The 17,636-nt window shown below is 34.8% G+C and overlaps 1 protein-coding gene across 1 annotated transcript in view; it reads right to left on the bottom strand.

The window, feature by feature from the left end:
* LOC129223073 (cytochrome P450 3A2-like) overlaps nucleotides 1-17,270 on the bottom strand; it is an 82,509-nt gene extending 65,239 nt beyond the window's left edge. The window contains exons 1-2 of the mRNA XM_054857639.1: nucleotides 17,149-17,270; nucleotides 13,756-13,852 (exon numbers count right to left, since the gene is read on the bottom strand). Of these exons, the coding sequence (XP_054713614.1) occupies nucleotides 13,756-13,852; nucleotides 17,149-17,228 (177 nt within the window). The 5' untranslated portion in view covers nucleotides 17,229-17,270. The remainder of the gene's footprint in view (nucleotides 1-13,755; nucleotides 13,853-17,148) is intronic.
* Nucleotides 17,271-17,636: the final 366 nt, after the last annotated feature.

The following is a 17,636-nucleotide window of genomic DNA, read 5'->3' as shown; positions in this document are numbered from 1 at the left end:
AGCTTACAATTTATGAATTGAAAAAGCATTCTTTGTAACGTCAAAACATGTGTCAGGAGTGCTCCTGAACATCTGTTTTTAACAGGGTTTCCGCTACGGTCGCATTTTTCGCATAATGCGAAAACACTATCTGAATTGCGAAAATAAAGCAATCCATTTTTGCTTTTTTGCTCAAATAAAAAATAAATTAATTAAAAAAAAAAAAGAAGAAATCTATGATCCTGGAAAGGAAGCATGTATGGCGATAATCAACTTAATCTTTTTTAAATCTTAGTTAAGATGCTTAAACTACAATTAAGTTCAATAACTATTAGTCTTATCTAGCATTATGTTCCCCAAAAACTGCTTTATTAGGAGGAGGAGACTGCAACGTTCTAAACACCAATCCTGTTTTCTTTTTTTATTTTATGTTAAAAAAATTTGCTGTTGTATTTATTTCTTCAAAGATGTCACAGATGAAATATGAATTTTATTTTCAACTGGAGATGAAACACACTGAGGCATATATAAATATATGAGAATGTAACATTTTAGCATTTTGCTAACATTTCCCCCTCAATTTTAGCTTTTATGCTAAAGAACTTTTGAACGCAGCTTAAACCCTGGTTTTTAACATTGTTTTATTGCTTAAAAACATTATTCATGTTTGGCGGATGATTAGAACTATAATAGATTCATATTAATTCCAACTTGATTAATCATATTTTTTATTTATTTATTTATTTTTAATTAAAAAAAAACTTTTTTGTTAAGTTTTTGACATAAACATAATATTTTAAATAAAATCGAATTTTAGCTGGAACTTGTTTTGAAAACTATTACATGGAGGTCTATATAGCTATTCAATATGAGTTCAAAATTTATCACATGTATGTCATTCGTTCATTTAAAGCATAATTAGTACTTGGCGGAGTACTCTGTACTCTACCAAAACGGTATTTGGTACATCTTTATTTAATATTTCCTATGACTGTAAAACTTCAAAAATTAAAATGCTGCAAAATTTAATTCATACTAAGTGTTTCCTTCCATATATTATTGATCACCTTTTCTATTATTTACGAAATGAAGATATGTTTTCGGGAGCTTATTTTATAGACAAAATGAGCAGTTAAATCAACTTTTGAACACTTGATAGGATAATATGAACTTATATTTTTCTGGTTAATGTTTCATACTTAAATGAATTAGTTACAGTAAGGTTAATATATCAATGTGTTGTAAGACTAAAATCGAGTATTCAGTGCGTCCATGGTTAAAAATCTATAATGATGCTAAAATTATATATATTCAGTTGATGTTGTTTCAACATTACATTACATGGCTTTTTCATAAATTTGAATATTAAAAAAAGCTAGCAAAGAACTTCAATGCAAAAAGGAATAATGAACACATGGCCTAATGGGGCTGGATATTAAACCCATAAAAATGTTTCCTTAACATTCTGAAAAAATATCACTGACACAAATAGTAAATATTTTATAACAGTGGAATTGTTGGCTGAAATGGATCTTTTCTTAGTGTTTTAGCTACATTTTGATTTTTATTTAAAATGCTATATAACTTTATAATTAGTATTTCTATTCCAATTATCACTTCATTCGTTTACATAAACAATTATCGTTAATTTGAGCTTTCACCTACATATATGCATTATTCGTTTTACATGCAAATTTCTGAAACCAAGTTTTGAAACCAAAAATAATGCTAAATGAAATTTAATTTATTTGGACTGAATTCATTTCAGATTAATATCCTGTTTGATTTCCAACTGCAATTTTACTATGACAAGAAAAATCTTTAGTTGTTATTGAGGAAAAGATATTAAGTGTTGATGGCTTCCAGCTGCGAAAGCGCACCGAAACAAGAATTATATTAATTCTATCTTCCATGAAAAATTTAAAAAACAGAAAGTTTCTCTTGTTAAAGCCTTAATCACAAAACGGTAAAAAGATATTTGTATCAGCTATTCATTTTCAGCAAGTCTAGAAATATTATAGTTAAACACCCTCGCTTGAATTACCTTGCCTACCCTCGCTTGTTAAGGGGGGGAGGCAACACCGGGGGGGGGGGGCACATCCCAAGAAACCAAATAAATAAAAACAAAATAAATTATTAAAAACTGTGATCAAGTCTTTTAACAGTTCAATATATTTTTGCAATATTTTGGTACAAATGTGAGAAAAATTTAAAATCATCACATATTACTAAAGCACATAAGCAAGGAATGGGGTGGGGGGGGGGACTCAATGTAAAGAATGTAAAGTTATGAGACACAGGGCCGTAGATAGGGTGGGGGCCGTCGGGACAAATCCTCCCCCGAAATTCTTGGATAAATATTTTTTTAGATTCTGAATTCCAACTATGCTGCCGTTTAAAAATTAATCACTAAATCTTTCCTTTGCTTAAGTTTATTTTCCCCATTATGTTTTCGTCCTATACTTTTTATTATGTCCATACATTTTTATCCTCACTTAACCATTTTCATCTATTCAAATACTCTCTTACTCAGCCTGAAAATAATTTTTAATTAGCCGCCTGTAAGGCGGCTGGAGCATCAAAGAAGTGGGAGATCAAAGCAGCTATTTTGTCTTTTTTTTTTTAAATCAAAGCATTCGACCTAAATAAAAGATGTCTATATCTGATCTATTTATTTTTTGGATGATTTTTTAAATTTTTTTTTCAAAGAAGTCTTTATTTTTTTTTACAACTTGGTCCATCACAGAATGTTAATGACTCTTATTACGAATAAGACTTTTAAAAGAGGGGAAAAGGACATTTTTAAAAACATCAATAAGAAACGTAACAAATTTACATGATCAAAACTCATTTTTAACCCAATAATACTTTTGATTAAATGCTTGATTTTAGTTGATTTTAATAAATTAACAAGTAAAGGATTTATGTTTTTTGATGCAAAAAAATTTACCTTCTAGTTGACGCATTTGTATCCTTTAAGTTTTTTTTTTGATTGCTTATTGCTTTCATTTGACTGTTTTTGGCGTGCTATCATTTTTCCCACCGGCGCAGCACCACCCTCTGCCAGCACCACCTGTCGCGTTGGCCGGCCTCACGATGCTGCTCCTCTAGCGAAAATCGTCTCCAGGTTGCGTCCATATCCTACATACACACGCATACATACACGCACCAACACACACGCACACACAAACACATACACCACCATACACACACATACCCCTACACACAAACACATACACACACGCATGCATACAGACACCTACACATACACACAAATACACACAACTGCCATTCATGCCTGCACACAGACAAACACATATGCTTACACACACATACACATACCCCGCCCCCACACACACAAACACTCATACACACAACTACCCACACACTCATGACTGCACACAGACACAAACACACATGCCTACACACATACACATACCCCCCACACACACATACAAACACACACTCGTGATTGCGAAAAACATAATTTGAATTCAAGATGACAGAATTCAAATAAATTTTTTTTTATTAATTTATTTTAATTTCTACGAATAACAACTATGTCTGTATAAACTTGCTTCTTGCAATTGATTAGATTTCAATTAACAAGTTTAAGAATCTAGTTTTAGTTAACTACTTGGGTTTTCAAGAAAACAATTTTAAGTATTCTTTCCCCCCCCCCCCCCCTCTTTCAAACTTTTAAATACTTGTTATCTACATTAATGAATTTAATACATAATTTTTTATGGAAATGAATATAAAAAAATGTGTATCAATCATTAAAAAAAAAGCATTATTTTGAGAAATTTGAATCATTATTCTAAGCACTTTTTTTTTTTTTTTTTTTTGAAATGTCAATTGTAGATTACTTTTTAATTGTGACTTTTTATTTTTTTGCCCGAAAGTTATTCTAAGAGGCCCTTTGCAAGCATTTGTAATAGCGAACATGTAATAAGCACTGTATGATGCATTATAGACCGTATGTGTTTACATCCGTATAAGTCTTATTTTGCTGAGTTGGGCAGTCATCAGATAGTGGCCTGGCAGTGAGAGATCTTATACAAAAATATCATTTTTATCTGATGAATAATTCTGGTGTAATATAAATTAATTATTAGACATTAATCAACTAAGTTGTTAATTAAAATAATTATTTGATAATATTTTTTTTATTGAGCAATCAAAATTGCTAATTATTTTCATTTCACCGTCCGTGATGTTGTGGTTCAGTTTTCAACCCCACCGTCCTCTGCAGACGTAACTGGCCCCCCGGTAGATGCTTCTCCTGATTGGTGGCGTCCATGTCCAAGACACACACACGCAAACGTGCATACACACAGGTCTATGCACACACACAAGCCTACACATATTATACACTCGTAACCGTCTAAGAGGAGGGACAGGCTTGGGGGGCCAGGAACCGTATCTAGAAACAAGTGAGTGGGATAGTAACCAATGAGTAGGGTCCTATCGCAACTCGTGATTGCGAAAAACATAATTTGAATTTAAAATTTCAGAATTCAAATTAATTTTATTTTAGTTTAATTTTTGCAAACAACATAATAAACATATTTTTTTAAAGCTATTTTTCTCCTGTATTACATGTCTCGAACCACATTTGCCCCCGACCATGTCCCTCCCCGAAAACATATCGTGGCAACGGCCTTGAGACTTGTTTCCTTGCTGATATAACTTATTAGTAAAATGAGTTTCTAAAAATCAGGATAAAAACTCCACACAGCTACCCAGAAGCGTTTAAACACAAGTTAAAAACTGTTAAACAATAATAATAAATAAAACATTGAAATAAATGAATTCAAAATTTAAGTAGAAACATTGAAGCAGTTAAAAACATAAAACAATCACTCTTTGAGGGGCGGGCTGAGCAACTTAGTGGGCGTTTAGGGGCCCGACTGATTTTTAGCAGGGGGACCCAAAATTTATAGAGATGGAGCTGTGAATTTAAAATGAAAATAAGAATCAAATTCTATGATAACAGAATATTTTCAATTTCATAACACAAGCAAAATATTTTACATCGATAGAGAAATTTAAAAGGTTCGTTCAAACTACTTATTTATTAATTATTTCAAGTAATATAAACGAAGATTTATTCTTTCATATACAGTGGCTCCCAAAAGTGTTCGTACACCTACGACTTTCAATGAAATAGGACCCTATCCATTGGTTAGAATTAATATTTCGGAATAGGTATTTAATTATAAGATCTGTGATCAATTTTCAACAGAACTACATGACATTTCTTTAAAAAATATTGAAACTTATTTTTTTTTAAATCAAAAACCAAAAAGTGCCGGAAATTTTATCTCACAAAAGTCTTCGTACACTTTATAAAATGATTATATATTATTAAATAATCTAACTTTTGATTAAGTTATTAATTAGTAGAATATCATACAGTATTCATAACACCTTTTAAACATCTGGGAATAGATTTCATTCTTTTTCTTTCTTTTTTTTTTTTTTTTTTTTTGCGTAATTTCTGAGTACGTGTTCAACCACACTTCGAGTCTTACTGTTTCTAGCTCTATTTTCGTTTCAAAGCCGTATTTTCGTAATGTAGCCTCCAAATATCTCTAAATATGTTACATTAAGTTCAAATCTGGAGATTGAAGGGATATTTTCAAAACTTTAGGACAATTTTGAGGCCCTAGACGCAAACGTTGAAAACCGTGTGCTTCTTATCGTTATCTTGATAAAAAACAAAGTTGTATCCAATAACTAAATTTTTGACTAAGAGTTTAAAATTGGTTTTTAAAATATTTAAATAAGCAGCATGATTCATTATTTCTTCAAAAAATTCCAAACTACCAAGTCCTGATGCTGATATGCACCCTCACACAAGATCAACTTCACTGTCCTGATTAACTGGTCCAACTAAGTTCTTAAGATTAAGTTCCTAATTTTTTCTTCTACTTACAATTATGCAACAAAATTAACCAAAAATGTTGAATTAATTTTCGTGTGTAAGCAAGACGTAATTCCAAAATGTTTTGAGCTTATTTATCATCGATTTTAGCGACGAAAAGCGTAAGCTTTCTGTTTTTCGCATGGAAGAAAATGTCTTCGGGAAGAGGTCCCTTTTAATCCAGCTAATCAGAGAACTTGGCGAACAATTCTAGGTGAAAATTACATGTAAAAAGTTTCATTTAACTCTGCAGAAACTTTTACAGCACTCAAATGTGTATTCTTCCTGAATTTTTTAACTGTAAATCTCCGATAAGGCTTTGTCAACTTTGCCGGATGACCTTTTCTTACCTTGTTTTCGGGCCCGATTCTTTTCTTTAAAGCATTTTATCAAGCACTTTACTGTAGAATGGAATGAATTAACTAATTTAGAGACATTTCAAACAAATTTACCACTACTGTGAGTAAAACATTTAAATTTCGAACGGTGTTTGTGGTTTTTTTACGAATACCAGCCATTTTAAAGCAATAATCACAATATTAAGGAATAAATAAACAAAAAATTAAAGCCAAGTTACTTCTAAGGGCATTTCACAATGGAAAAAATAATAAAAAAACGACATATGATATAATTTTAATCATGAATTTATTCGAAAATATTTGAGTGTACGATAACTTTTGTGGCGTATTATTTCTCTGTCTCTTCGTTTTTTGACCCATTTCAAAAATAACATTCGTCAATATTTTGAAAAAACTACAGGGTTTTATTTAGAATGACATAGGAATGATGTGAAAAAATATTGGACTTTATATTCGAATTCAGTTTCGCGTTATTTTGGTTTTACTAAAAAATTTCAAAGTGTACGAAGACTTTTGGGAGCCACTGTAGTTAAAGTTTCATAGTCCAGGTTAAAAAGAACATCACTCGACTAGCATACGAATTTGTATTATCATTTTCAACAAAAGCAACTTTGTATTAAAACGAAATTACACTGCTTAATTAAAATTTTTCAACAAAAACCTTTCTCAAGGCTTAATGGAAAGTTTACAAAATGAACATTGTCTCGCTACTGTAAAATCAATTTACGTAAATACTATTAATATTGAAATATCGTTCTCTCAACCACAATTTGACTTCCAAACAAGTCCCAAGGTTTATTTCTAACCTTTTTCAGTAAACTCAAATAAAAGTACATTTGTTGGCTTTGCATAAGCCCTGTTATGTTCCTGCTCAATATAAATGGAAGCTTTGTTTTGTATACAAATTTAAATATGGCGGCGTTTACCCATCTGCGAAATTAACATTTTTTCTTTCAAACTATATTACGTACTGCTTTCCAGTAAAAAGGAACAATACATATTTTTGGAATCAAACTCTAAAATAAGTACTCACCCAATAACTAGATTATTCATATTGAAGGTACTTCTTGAGGTCACAGAACTTCATTCACTTTTACACATGGCCGTTGTCAGGTCTTGGTTTTGGCGGGCAGTCGGCACGGCAAGCGTAGAATTTAGAATGGTAAAAATGTCAACTGCGCATGCGCGCGCCCATTTGACAGAAAGTTTTCGTTTCACCGGAAAAGGATAATTTTTCCTCGAAAAATGAAGGAAAATGTAGCGTAAAAAGACGGATTTTTTTGACAGTGTATTTATCTTATTTTTTCGAATTATAGCCTATGTCACTCAGTAAGAAAGCACCTTTCATATAGTGAAGGAATTTTTCAAATAGATGCAGAGGGTTCCAGAGATTACCTCGAACATATAAACACACAAAAATCCGTCCTCTCTCTTTATAATATAAGTATAGATTAAATTTCTACTTACCATTTTTTTAACTTTAAATTTAAACGTGTTTCGACGTATTTAGTACATATTTATATGGTAATCTGGCCGTGGTAACCTGATCGGTAAGGCATCAGACTTGTGACCGGAGGTCCCGGGTTTCAATCTAGCCGGTCAAAGATCCACCGTCCCCATTAATGGTGGCTGGGGGACGTTAAATATGTCGTAGTCAGAAAGTTCTCCAAGTAAATAAATAGATACCTCTGGGGAGTCCAGCAGTTGTTCGGCTTCTGGTTTGGCTCTAAACTATCGAAATATTGATAGATGGTGTTGCCTGAGTCAAATCAGACTTCCACCTAAACTGGTGCTTAATAAACGGAAGCCTTAAATCGATTGCTACTTGGGCTCGGGTATGTTAGTTGTACAAGTAAAAACAACTACATATATGGTGATAAGATGGGTGGGTGGGGGGACGGATTGTTTTTTTTTTTTTTCTTATTTTTTTTTTTTTAAATCAGCGTTTAAATTACTCTTGTTATCAAAACCCTTGTCTATCTAAAATGCAAAATTTTAATATAGTATCGAAAAAAAATCACTTCCTCTTGTGTACTGCAGTTTAGCATAACACTGTCGTGAGCAGGTGAAGGACAGTAACTGCTAATTTACGATTTTTCATTTTTTCTCTTTTTTTTTTCTCATCTATTGTACGTGAGTTGTATTGTACAAGCTTGGGCTTCCTTGTTTGGGTTCCACTAAAAAAAGAAAGAACTATGAAAACAACGTTAAATTTCAATATTTCCCTATTGCATGGGATCTCAAACTCGGTGCCGCGACATACTGGGGTGCCGTAAGAGTAGGTGAGGGATGCCGCGAAGTGTCCGTGGCATCAATATATACATGTAAGTTATGTGTACCAAAAATTGGCGTAGTACAACCTATAAAGGCTCTTGCGCCATTAAACCTAATAAAACCAACCAATCAAATAATGTCCAGTTGATCAGTAAGGAAATCCTCCTTTTTTTGATACAGTCTAACAAAAATTCACTAGTCATCAAAAAGCCTAACTGATGATAAAGCGTTATTAACAAGCCATTTTTAACTACCAGGCGACAGTGTTGTGAAAGTTGTTGCAGAAGAGTATGTCAAAAGCAACTGATCTTATTTTACGCTAAATTTTGTTTCTACATGACTCCCTGAAATTTTACTAAAAAAAAATGTGCATCACGGGACGCTCGGCAGAAGTGATAACTTTCATAGAATTAAATTATTATTATTATTTAATCCTATGGAAGTTACAATTGGCTTATGGTAGCTATAATGAGCAACAAAATTTTTGCATTGTATGTTATCTAAAAATCTTGCTAAGACTGCATCAAGTAAAATTCCGTGACTTGTAGTGTGGCTTCTTCTGGCTTATTAATCATTTGTAATTGTAATTTGGTTTACGATACTAAATTTTTAGTTCAATCCAAAGCAAAATTAACATTAAAAGCTCCGGTTAAAATTAAAGGAATTGTATAATAATCTTCATTAACTAAAGCAGAATCTTCTTGTGTATAATTTAAAAGCTGTTCATGAATAAATTGAATAATTCTTGAAATACAGGGTTGTCCAAATTAAAGTTCCCCAACTGAGAGGCCTGTACAGGATGTTCTATGGGTCATAATGTGATTAAATTTTGGAAACAGACACTTCAGATCATGCGCTCGTGATTTATTTAAAAAAAAATAATACTAAAAGTTGCCGATAGATGGCGCTGTAACACAAGTAATTGGGAAATTTACATATTTCAACAACGTGATTTGCAGAAATAAAGCTTCTGCGCAACGTATGCAAAAGATGAGCCCTACAAAAGTGGAAGGTGCAAGACAGGCGCTGCACAGGCAGTTATTTTCAACCTCGCTGGTACACAATGGTGACTTTGAAAGACAAAGCTCTGTTGGTCAAACTTTTTTACCAGAATGACGAGAACTCATGTGCTGCTTTAAGAACATTCCGTCGGCTGAAGAACATGCGCCGAGGACCGATGTCACCACGCGCTTTAAGAGAGATGATGAGGAAGTTCGAAAGATCTGGACAATTGGGAATTTTGACAGGTAGAGGACGCCATGCTGTGAATTCAGCACGCGTAGAAGACGTTGCTTTGGCGGTCGTGGTTACCACTAGACAATCGCCACATGGTGTTGTCAGTGTGCCACGTGTTTCTCGTGCTGTGGATATGCCCTATACGACCGTCTGGCGTGTGATGCGTCGAATCCTACGCTATTTTCCTTACAAAATCCATAGTCTTCATCAGCTGTCGGACGGGGACCCTGTGGTTCGGGAAACATTTGCGCTGAAGTTCCTTGCCAGAATGGAAGTCGATGCTGCTTGGCCGTGGAATATCCTTTGGACGGATGAGGCCCATTTTCACCTGAACGGTCAAGTGAATGCGCACAACTGCCGCATTTGGGCAAGTGAAAACCCGCGAGCAATTCATCAAGTGCCCTTGCACCCTGCAAAGGTTACGGTATGGTGCGGTTTCACTGCAACATTCATCATTGGGCCTTATTTTTTTGAAGAGGTGACTCCAAGAGGATTCGAAACCTGCTCTGTCATAGGAAGACGATATCAGGACATGTTGACAACGTTTGTGATTCCTGAACTGCAACAACGTGGCCACCTCCAGGACACGATATTTATGCAAGATGGTGCACCTCCCCATATTCTTCTGGGCGTTCAACAGGTGTTACGGGCAACTTTCACTGATGCACGTGTGATCAGCCGCTGTTTCCCAACAGCTTGGCCTCCTCGCTCGCCTGATCTCACCCCATGCGACTTTTGGTTATGGGGATTTTTAAAAGATGAAGTCTACCGAGAAAATCCAGCAACCTTGGCAGATCTGAAAGACTCAATTGTTCAGAATGTGCGTGGTATTAATGTGCACTTATTGCGTTCCGCTGCGGAACACACTGCTTTACGGATGGAAAAAGTTGTGGAGAACCATGGCAGACATATAGAACATCTATAGAATGCCTTGTTTATCTGCAACGCCACCTATCGGCGACTTCAGGTACTTTTTTTTAAATAAATCACGAGCGCATGATCTGAATTGTCTGTTTCCGAAATTTCATCACATTATGACCCATAGAACACCCTGCACAGGTCTCTGAGTTGGGGAACTTTAATTTGGACAACCATGTACTTCTGTTTGGAGATACATATATGTCGGCAATAATAATTTGTTGCTTTGCTTCATTGAGACGACTTCAAAATTGCTCCAAATGAAAAATAATTTTATTCTTTAATCACCATTCAGACTACTTTTAAACATAAGTTTTGATGTCGACGCAAAAACAATAGATTAAATGACGCGTCGTTTCTAAATATTTCGTTTATCAGAAAAAACACTGAAACTTACGAAACATTTTAGATTTTCCTCGATGACGAACAAATTAAATGTTTATTTATTATTTTTGTTTTCTTGGCCGTCCCTCGCGTTGCGGAGTCTGCGGGGATGTACCGTATTACCCCGCATTAGCCGACATGCCGGAAAAAAGCGAGGTTGACCAGCGTGCCGGGAAATTCGAATGCCGGATAATTCAAGGTTTATTTTGAAACCACACAAAAGTTAATTTACCCCTCTGTTTCAACCGCAAAGTAAACTCTACAAGGAAAAATAATAATAAATTCCCGAAGTAATCTCCTTTTCAAAAACGAACCAATAAATTTCAGGTAGTCGAAATGAAAAAAATTCGTGGTAGTTTATGATGCGTTATCTTACTATAGTTAACAAATATTTGTGCAAAATTAAACTGTTTATGAATACTAATAAACTAACCTGTTCTCCCGGGCTAAGCACAAAAATGGAATCTGCAGCTGAGCTCAAAATAAGAAATCTGAAATCACTTTTTAAATTTTTTTGCCTCCATGTATTAGATGCAACTTTTTCAGGAATTTATTTTAATATTTCCCATTCACAAATATTCAAGAAACAGTGTATTTAGGTAATATATGTTACGAAGAATCACCTAGTGAGACAATAATTTGGATACAAAGTGTAGATACGAATTATACTCATGTGCTTAGCACACCAGTATAGAATATATATATATATATATATATATATATATATATATATATATATATATATCAATATATATATATATATATTGAAAAGTTGAATATATATTTGTTACAGTATTAAATTGTTATATATGATTTTTTTAACCTTGTTTTTTTCGGCATGCCGGAAAGGACCAGGAAAGGGTTGTTGAAAATCTGGTAACCCTCATATTTTGCGACATGCCGGCAAATGCGGGGTAATCGGTAGTTTGTTCTAATTAGGTAAACCTTTTCACAGTTCAAAACCCTGAATGAAGCGAGATATTTTTAGTATAACTAATCACAATTTTTTTTTGTCTTGAAAATAAATTTAAAGATTTAATGCTGTTTTAAAATGTTAGTTGTAAATAAATGTTGTTACCATAAACAAACCACAAGAATAAGCTTAAATCTGAAACGATAAAATTGGCGCATTATTACGACCAGGCTACGATCTATATTTTACCCCCCCCCCTCCCACCCTGCAAAAATCACCAGGGACCCTAACCGCACACTTTATTGGATCTCCCCCACCCGAATAACTTTTTATCGAGTGATTGTTTTAAAGTTAAAGTCAGTTTAGATTTTATTCTGTGGTGCACAAATTAAATGTTTGTTCATTATTTTTTCTTTTCTCTGCCGTCCCCAACCCCTGCGTTGCGGAGTCTGCGGGGATGAAGTTCGTTTAAAATATGTACACCTTATCACAGTTCAAAACCCTAAATGAAGCTAGATATTTTTAGTATAACTAATCGCAAAAATGCTTTTGTTTTGAAAATAAATTTAAAGATTAAATGCTGTTTTGAATATATATTGTTTGCAATGTTATTGGTATTATATTGTATTGTTAAACTCACCTTTCGTTAGGAAATTGTGTTATGTTGCGACGATCATCCATCTTCTGTTAGTTTCATTACTTTTTCTACTATCACTTAACGCTTAAAGCTGACCTAAAGAGTAATGAAACAGAATTTCTCCGAGAATGCGCGCTTCTGTCGTATGCGCGAACGAAAGGAATACCGGACGAGAGTTGCGCCGTTACGCGTTATGTCTCAAATCGGTTTACTCAACCTCCCCCTTCCATTAGAAGTTATCACTTCAAAAAGCTGCATACTGTTCTTGAAATCTAAACCATGTGGTTGACGAATTCAAAAAGTGAAATGTCGTTGTGGGCCGACATTTTTTCCCGAGGTTTGATATCCTAGAAAAGTAAATTGTAGTACGATATGACCATGGTTCGCCTTATTAACCCTCCAGTGTCTTTATAATATAACACCGGAGTACTTGGGAGGACGATATAATCCTGTGCTGCATATGTTGAACATATGTGCATGAACTGTGCAGGTGTGGAGAAGAAGCCCCCTGAAAATGATGTCTTATTAGTTGTTTACATAACAGAGTTGGACTAGGATGCCGTGAGAAAATTCTAAATCTTCAAAGGGTGCTCCGAGTTGAAAGAGTTCGAGAACTCCTGCCCTATTGTTAGTATTGAATCCAAAAGGCATTTCTTCAAATATCTCGAAAACTCATTTCTGCCGCTTACACGCCAGCGACAGAATAATGTTTTACTTCATTTCTTTCGGCAAACACTTTAATTTTACTCGACCAACATTACAAAATCTGATTCAACTGTATTGAAATAGCTGGAACACTTCTTATGTGTCAAATACTTTGCGGATATCCAAAATGTCATGCAATGGATTTTTATCTATCCGAGATTGTTAAAATTCGCTCAAGAGATGACAAAAGGAATTTGATAGCGATAGTTCGTTGATTAAGCATGAAAACTTATTTAAGTTTATTAGTTTGAAAAAACATGACTTTCCGCCCCCACCCCCTAATGAGTGTAAATGCAACGGATAAAACAACTAAACATTCAACTAGGTATGGCTATAAGAAATTTTTCCTCCATACATTTTACTCTTTCAGGTAAAAAAAAAATTGAAAAAGGAAAAAATAAGATAATAATAAAATAATAACCTTCGTAAATGACTGCAAGAGAGATCCAAAAAATGGAAGAGGTTTATCGTAAATAACTCCTCTGTCTTTCCAATAACTGTGCCTCCGTGTGGATAACCTGTAAGACAAGGCATAAAACTTAACATATAAGGCAATCTATACGGGGCGTTTATAAGTTTCCGGTCAGTCGGCCAGTACTAAATACATTGCATATATTTTGTAAATTACTTTTATGTGTTCCGCTGCCTGGACTTATATATAATTTTGGCACCATAAGAAGAAATTTATTTTAAACAGGGGTGATTGTGAGTTCATCAAAAAATACCTGAAAGTTTCAAGGGGGGGGGGGGGAGTAATCTTTGGCCCCTATTACTTAAGTGCACCTTTGCCATAGTTTTAAATAGTTCTGAGTCAAAATATTGCGTGCACATTTAATTAAATTTTTAATGGATTACAAAGTTACTTTTGATTATACAAATTATCTTGACATTTGTCCATCTTAAGGGATAGTTGTCCATCTTAAGGCTCTTGCAGGTATATTTGATGGGTATTATATAATTTAAAATAAATTGCGTAGGTAGGGAGATAAAAGCATAACGAAAAAAGATCATAATTCCGGTATTTTCAGACATGAAAATACCGGAAATACGTCCGAAAATACCGGAAATTCGGTAAAATACTGGACCACAATCACCCCTGTTTAAAGGAAGAAAACTTTTTCTAAACATTTTGTTTATTTTAACAACAATCTGGCGACACTGATCGATTATGAAATAAAAAGGTTGTAAAATAAGAAATAACAATGTCAAAAAGCAAATTGCAGATTTTTGTAAACACGTGTTTCTGCGTTAAATTCAACGCCTTTTTCATAGCAAAAGAAATGAGCTAATGGATAAAAAGACATCCGACAGAGACATCCAGAAGCTTATTTCTTTGGCATGGAAAAAGGTGTTCCTTGTAACGCCGAAACACGTGTCTGCAGCAATCTGTAATTTGTGCTTTTTGACGCTGTTATTTCTTATTTTACTTTTCAGTACAAATGTTTTTGCACTCTATAACAAAAAAGTCGACATACCAAGAAGCAATCATTCGATTGCTTTGAAGTTTTCTATGCATGAGTATTGCGACCAGATATGCAAATGATTAAAATTTGGTGTCCAAAGAATAAATAGTTTGATCTCCAGCGCATAGAAACTGCGCATCCAGCAGATGTATCTAAAGAGCAGTTCTTCAACAGTTGTTAAAGCGTTCGGTTTGATTGCGATTCAGATTACCTTTCAACTATTAAAAAATGCCTCACCGCATGGTTCGTGCTCATTACGAGCAACTGTCAGAGTTTAAAAGAGGTCGTATCATTGGATTGAAAGAGGCCGGTTGATCAAATCGGAGAATCGCTCGTCATTTGAGTCGAAGTGATGCGGCGATTCGAAGATGCTGTTAAGGATGGGTGGAAAATGGCAGGGTTTAGCGTCAGGATGGTAGCGGTCGACCTAGGGTCACAACAGATCGTGATGACAGAGTGATTGTCCGATCAGCTGTCACAGCGCTTTCTTCATCTCTATGAAGCATCAGACATTCAACTCAAACACCAGTGTCCATGATGACCATTTACAGACGGTTGGGACAACGAAATCTACGCTCGCGCCACCTGCCACTGACGCCTACACACTGCCGAGTCAGATTACAGTGTTGCATGGCTCGATCAGGTTGGAATGGTGCCGACTGGGGACGTATAGTCTTTAGCGACGAATCCCGCTTCCAACTGTGTCATGACGATCAACGAAGACGTGTTTGGAGACACCCAGGGCAGAGGGGGGATGATGGTTTCATTTTTGCACGCCACACTGGCCCTCAACAAGGCATTATAGTCTGGGGTGCCATTTCCTTTGATACCTGAACCCCTTTGGTCGTAATTAGAGGTACACTTCTTGCACAGTGGTACGTCGACGACATCCTAAGACCTGTTTTGCTGCCGTTCCTTTTGCAGTAACCTCGGCTGGTTTTCAGCAAGACAATGCCAGATTACATACGACACGTGTTGCTATGAACTGTCTGCAAGCTAGTCAACATCTTCCCTGGCCTGCCAAATCGCCAGATCTCTCTCCCATCGAGCATGTCTGGGATACGATGAGATGGCGATTGCATCTGGCTAGGAATGTTGATAACCTCGTTCGACAATTGGAGCGAATTTGGCCGGAAATACCGCAGGACATCCTCGGGGAGCTTTATCGGTGTTTTTCCACACCGTGCTTCAGCTTGTATCCAGACTAGAGGCGGGTCAATATGTTATTAAACTTGTTGCTGTAACTCTGACATAAAGTATTCAATTTTCTGAGAATTTAATCATTTACTATTCTGTGTATTGTCTTCCTATCCACCAATTTTCGTCTCAATTGGATCCCTCCTTCTTGGTGCGTCGATTTTTTTGTTATTGTAAGTATTTAACTTTAAAAGGTTGCATTAAATCATAACCCACTGAGCTTCATTCAATTTCCCCTAAAGCGCATTTTTTTGATTAGATTCTAACTGCATTTGTTTGACTTCAAAGAACATGACAAGAATAATATTTATGTTTCAAGAATTCTGTTTTCAAGTTCCTTTCAGTCACAAAATTCTTTGTTTAAACATTTGAGGAGTAATTTATCAAAAGGGAACATATCCACTTTTTAGAAAAAATCATTCTATGACATTTTCTGAATCTTTCACATGGCATTTTTCAAATCACTTACTCTCAAGAAGCCCAAATGTGGAAAATCTTATTTTATTTAAGGGTAAAGTGTGGCTTTTTGATCAAAAGGTAACAAATCCATTCTCCGCACGTTTTATTTTGAATCAAAGGAGACATCCTGAAAGAATCTGTAATGCGAAGACTACAAGGGAACACATGTCCAAAATCCTCAAATTTTAATTCACTACTTTTAGGCTTATGTACTTCGATAAGAGAATATGAGAAGGTAAAATATTAAGGTTTTGGTGAAATTGGAATTTTCAACATTTAGGTTTTCGTTCAAAACGGCACATATCCAAAATTACGATGGCAATATCTAATTTTTTTTTACACAAACATTTCTTACTCTAGGCCATGATTTGCCGTGCTTTCGTGCTCAATTCTGTACCCGGAGAAGTTAATAAAGCTGTTTTGCTCTTACCCTAATTCGTTTTTCTCACCTCCTGAACATTTTTTGAAAATGGATAAGTTCCCTTTTGATAAATTAGTACTCATTTAAGATTTTTGAATTGAGATTATGTATAAGAGACAGAAAAAAAATATCCCCCCCCCGGAAAAACTCTACGATCCTACACTGATCTGATCGAGTATGGGACTTTTTATGTGTGAGAGAACACATTGTATGAAAATATACATAAGCGGATTTCTAGAGCACGACAAATAAAATAGTAAAAAGTCTGACTTACCAATACAGCAAAAATATCGTTGTCAACCCCAATATAAAGGGCGCGATGATTGGCCCCAACAAAAATTGAGTAACTTCCATGCCGTTAATGGTATTAACCCAGTTAACGAGCGTAGAAGAGAACAAATGGGAAGCAAAATCTTTTAAAAAAAACATTTGTATCCAAGGATTTGAGTGTTATCTTTAGCAAAGATAACCTTGCCTCACAAATTTCTATGTTATCTTTCACAATCTGTTCGGGATTTGTTTGTTTTTCTTTGTTCACATTTGAAACATTAAGATAAATATCATATCGAAGGGATAAATGTGTAGTAAAACCTATTTTTAAGCACCTAATTTGTTCTGTTCTCATGTTCTTCCGCTGGTCTAAAATATTTTTCTGTTTATTCTTTTCGTTTTTTACTCAAAACCTAAAATTCCGCACATGTTTATTTCGGCAAAGTGATTCAAATTTCAAGAAATTTTATGTCCTTTGATTCTTAAACAATT

Source organism: Uloborus diversus, chromosome 5 (genome assembly GCF_026930045.1).
Source record: "Uloborus diversus isolate 005 chromosome 5, Udiv.v.3.1, whole genome shotgun sequence".
Lineage (NCBI taxonomy): Eukaryota > Metazoa > Arthropoda > Arachnida > Araneae > Uloboridae > Uloborus > Uloborus diversus.
Note: the sequence above shows the minus strand (reverse complement) of the source record. Positions and strands in the feature narration are given on the sequence as shown.